At 40.8% G+C, this 4,437-nt stretch overlaps 1 protein-coding gene across 2 annotated transcripts in view; it reads left to right on the forward strand.

Annotated features, from left to right (window-relative positions):
• The window catches only part of hat1 (histone acetyltransferase 1), a 17,466-nt gene extending 13,266 nt beyond the window's left edge, over positions 1–4,200 (forward strand). For both annotated transcript variants that reach the window (XM_007546469.2, XM_016668644.1), the window contains exons 9-11: positions 985–1,136; positions 1,362–1,478; positions 3,622–4,200. In XM_007546469.2, the coding sequence (XP_007546531.2) occupies positions 985–1,136; positions 1,362–1,478; positions 3,622–3,792 (440 nt within the window). In that variant the 3' untranslated portion in view covers positions 3,793–4,200. The remainder of the gene's footprint in view (positions 1–984; positions 1,137–1,361; positions 1,479–3,621) is intronic.
• The last annotated feature ends 237 nt before the right edge of the window (positions 4,201–4,437 follow it).

Genomic DNA, 4,437 nt, shown 5'->3' on the forward strand with positions numbered 1-4,437 from the left:
TGTGCAACACTGCAATGTCAAAGGACTGCATAGACATGATTTTCAATAGGATACTATTATTAAGGGATCATACTTGTGCATTCTAGCTGCAGTGCACAAACGCTTCTAATTAAAATCTTAAGTAAATAAAAAAATAATTAACTGTTATAACTCATATCATCCAAGTATCTAAAGAGTCGTTGATGGGCATTCTCTGGGAAGGAAAGATCTCCAGTGGCAGATCTTTCTTAAGATCTGGGGCAAAAAGTTACTATTTTTTTTCTGTTTTGTGTTTCTGGATAATGTATCAGATTTAGAGTTCAGCTTCAAAATGCTAAAAAAAAATTGGAAAAGGTGAATTATTGAAAACTTGATCAATTCAAACCCAATACAAGGTTTACAGTAACAAGGAAATAACTTGCTTCGGTAAGTGGGAACGTAGCTCCACGTGTTAAAGATGGATTCATGCTCTGGAAACCACATGAGTTTTTCTAAACCTGAATATCTTCAGTAGATTTTACATCAGGAGAACATACAGGACTGTCCAGAGTACTGTTATCCTCCTGATGAAGCCCTTTGTCAGGTAGCCTCCATGAAGTGCAGCATCCTGATGAAAGGCCCAGTGATCATCGCTCTGATGAAGACACTCAGTCAAGAAGGATGCCTGCTTCAACATCTGACGACAGCCGGCTGCAGTTTGCCCAAAGCTCTGTTGTTCCATTAAATTTAGATTTTCTTTTAACTACTATTATATATTTAAGTTTATTTTATCCTTTTATCTTAACTAGAAAAGCCAACAGATGTAGAGCAGGATGATGATAACACCTAATAACCTTCTTGTCAATCTTAGAGTTGTTGGATTTCTACGAGTTATTCCAATTCTTCCAAGTTATCCCAGCTCTTTACTGCACTGTCAAAGTTTCTGCCCACATCGGAGGGAAATGAATCGAAAACCTGACCAGTCACATCGACTCATGTTTATGGTCTGATTCTGTGTCTTTGCAGCTGAAGATCCCTCAGAGAATTACGTGAAGCTGAGAGACTACGTTCTGACCAAGCTCTGCCAGAACCTGCCGTCCTTCGATGCGGACAAGCTGCACCTCGGCTTCTCCGCCGACATGATCAGGGAGGCCCAAGAAAAGTTGAAAATCAACAAGGTGCTGCAAAAAGAATTAACAAAAAATATTAATAAAAAATTAATTGACCATTTTTATTTAAAAAAAAAATCGCATCAAAACCATGAAATCTGTCTAATTTTATTCAATGTTATCACACCACAGCAGTCTAAAACCGACACATGCGAGTTGAGTCATAATAGGCTGAATTAAAATCTAATAAAACAAAAGACATCATGCCAACCGTTCTGTTTTTGTTCCCTGCAGAAACATGCAAGGCGAGTTTACGAAATCCTGCGTCTAAGAGCAACAGACATGAGCGACGAGGAGAAAGCCAGAGCGTACCGGTTAGAGGTGAAGAAGAGGCTCTTTGGGCCCTATAGGGTGAGGTTATAATTACGTCGGCATGGAGTCGGCTTTCAGAGCGCCACTCTGAGCGATTTCCATATGTATTCAAATATATGTGAATGTCAGATTGTCTCTGCTGTCAAACATGGATCCAGTGTGTAGTCCTCCACCTCTTTTTAGCATAACATTACAGCTGATTGATTGGGAGAAGACGAATGGTGCATTCGCAGCGCTCGCTTGATCGGCTCACAGTCTTGTATTGTCACTATTTATTATGTTACCTTTTTAAAACAGCAGAAAAATTGATCTACAGGCCTGTGAAAATTGATAGATTACCAGTGGCGCATTGTTAGAGCCACAATGGGGCGCGCCAGGCGTCTGTGGTTTTGCCGCGGCTCAGGCTTTTTTCTATTCAGGCATGTCATTAGCCGGGATTTGCATTTCTTTGGGAGAAATCATTTCATGATCGTGCATTTGAAGCACTTTGTCGTGGGGGAGGGTGGGGGGAGGAAAAAAAAACCTGCAACTATTCAGAATTTGGCTCTTTTGAAAGCCAGCGCACTTTTATCTCATGTTTTTGTTGTTGTTTTTTGTGCTCTGGGTGAGTTCCACAGAAAATACAGAAACTCCTCTGAGTCCGTGTTTCAGACTCGACATGGGAAACACTGAGTTGATGTGTGCACCAGAATAACTCCCTACATCCTGTTTGCCTGTGACATTTTCTGTTTGAGCTGCTCAGTGAAACTTTGCATACCATCCATTAGAGAATTTGCTGTCAGCGGGGAAACCGCACGTCTCGGGCAAAAGGCAGAGACTGACACTGAAAAGACCTATGTGGCGAAGCGGGACGGAGGAATTCCTTGGGAGAGTGGCAGCGAGGGATCTGGTGGCCAGATGCAGAGGGATTTTTTTTTTTTTTTTTGCTTCACTCAGGAGATTTTAGCTTGTAGTCAGTTGAATGACAGAGGCCACAGCCCTGCGAATGTAAGAGGGGTTGTTCATTTCTGCTCTGAGCTCCAGTTCCCTGGTGAACGTGTCGGCCAGCCTGGGTGCGCAGGTTTCTCCACACGCAGCACATCGTTCAGCTCTCACTGTGTCTGCGTTTTCTCTTGCAACCTGCTGAAACCCTGGGAAATTAACAACACTGTCGCAAATTTTCTTTCATTGTCCCTGAAGTATTCATTTATCGTACCTAATGACTTTGCTGCCTGCTGGTTCAGATGCAGCGTTTGTAGTTGAGTACCAGGGTTTTCCAAGTTGAGATCATTTCAAAAATGACAATAGTTTGGAAAAATATTTATATTTCTAGACTTTATTTCCTGTAGCATCCATTTATCTGTTCACCTGAGCATCAATCATCAATGAATTTATTCATTTATTAATCTGTCCATCATTCAATAATTTACCCATCCGCCACTCCAACCATCCTTTTGCCCACCCACCCGTCCATACATGAAACCTGTCGCAATAAGCAATTTATCAAATAATCACAGTATAAATTAAAGTGAACTCAATAATTTCCATTGTGATTATTAATATTTTTTATGACAATTTTGTTTAGAGACATCATAATTCATTTTATTTATGGTTTCGATTATGTGTGTTTTTTATTTCAGTTGTATTTATTGCTTTTGGTTGTCATGTTTATTTTTCAATATTTGAGTTCTTTGCTAAATGAAAGTTTATCGTTCTGTAGGAACATAAACTTGGTTGTTGTGAGACTTAAAAATGATATCAAAACAACAATATTAACATTTATCGCAGTAATTACTGGGAAACTATCATCAAATTTATTACCGTGACAGCTCTATTACCCATCCATTCTAATGTAAAAGTATCTGTTATAAATTCTGAATCATTTTCTCATTTGTTTGTATTAACAGTTGTCCAAAAACATACCAAAAATATTGAAAATTTGAGTCTTGAGGGGGAAATAAAATGGTATATTTTGATACTAAAAATCTCTTGGAGAACGCTGGATTCTGCTCCGACTCCTCTGGTCAGTTACCGGTCCCGATCAGGTTCTTGTAGTTATTGGGTCGCCTTTGTGATATTTGTTTTACGGAGGTGCCACATAAATGTTGAGGAGTGTGAAAGCTCTAGATTCCTCACCGCTGGTTTACAGTTTGGCGGTAGAAATGACGAGGCTAATCTGGGACGTTTGTCTCTGCCGGTGCAGAAAAACCAGAGGGAGCTGGCGAAGATGAGGAAGTGCTTACGGCCAGAGGAGCTGGTGTCCCACATGGGCCAGCTGGACACGCAGACGCAGCACGAGGAGCTGGAGAAAAGCTACCAGCTCGCCCTGGAAGACTACAGGAGAGTCATCGAAAGGCTAGCGTCGCAGGCCTGATCCCGCTGGGCCAGAGTCCGGTCTGTACAGAAGCCCTCGTCGCCGCAGCACTCGAGCTGCAGCCGACATGACGCTGGTCGAGTCCTGCCTGATTCCCAGCTGATGTTTCTACACCAGAGGAAGTAATTCATTCAGGTTGAGTGGGGAGGGGGGGTGCTTCCTGTTTCTTCCATGTGTTTGATCACATTGTGCGATATGATATGATGTGTAATATTTTCACATGGAACCACAAGTTCACTATCCTTCAAATAAACTCGATTTATTCTCCATTGTTTTCTAAACCTCTGCCATCTGCAGTTTCAGGTGTTTTTTGAAGGACTTCATTGTAAAAATTAAATAGTGTTTTGTATGTTGTTCAAATGGGGGTCATTCTTAAGAAAACAAATAAAACGGAGTAACCAAATTTGACTTTTTTTTTGTTTTGTTTTACTTCTCATTTACGAGGTTGCCAGTTTATGTTTTTACAGATATGATGTTCTGATGCGGAAACATCGTTCTGTTGAACATAATTAATTGGGATTGCATGCAATAAGTTAATTACAGGGAAAACAAATACATGGTCGACACTTAGAAGGTCCGGGGAGGTTGACATTTTTATTCAGCCTCTAACCGGTGATACCCCAAAATGAAACCCAGATATGTTGT

This window comes from Poecilia formosa, unplaced genomic scaffold (assembly GCF_000485575.1).
Source record: "Poecilia formosa unplaced genomic scaffold, Poecilia_formosa-5.1.2 Scaffold16, whole genome shotgun sequence".
In the NCBI taxonomy this organism is placed as follows: domain Eukaryota; kingdom Metazoa; phylum Chordata; class Actinopteri; order Cyprinodontiformes; family Poeciliidae; genus Poecilia; species Poecilia formosa.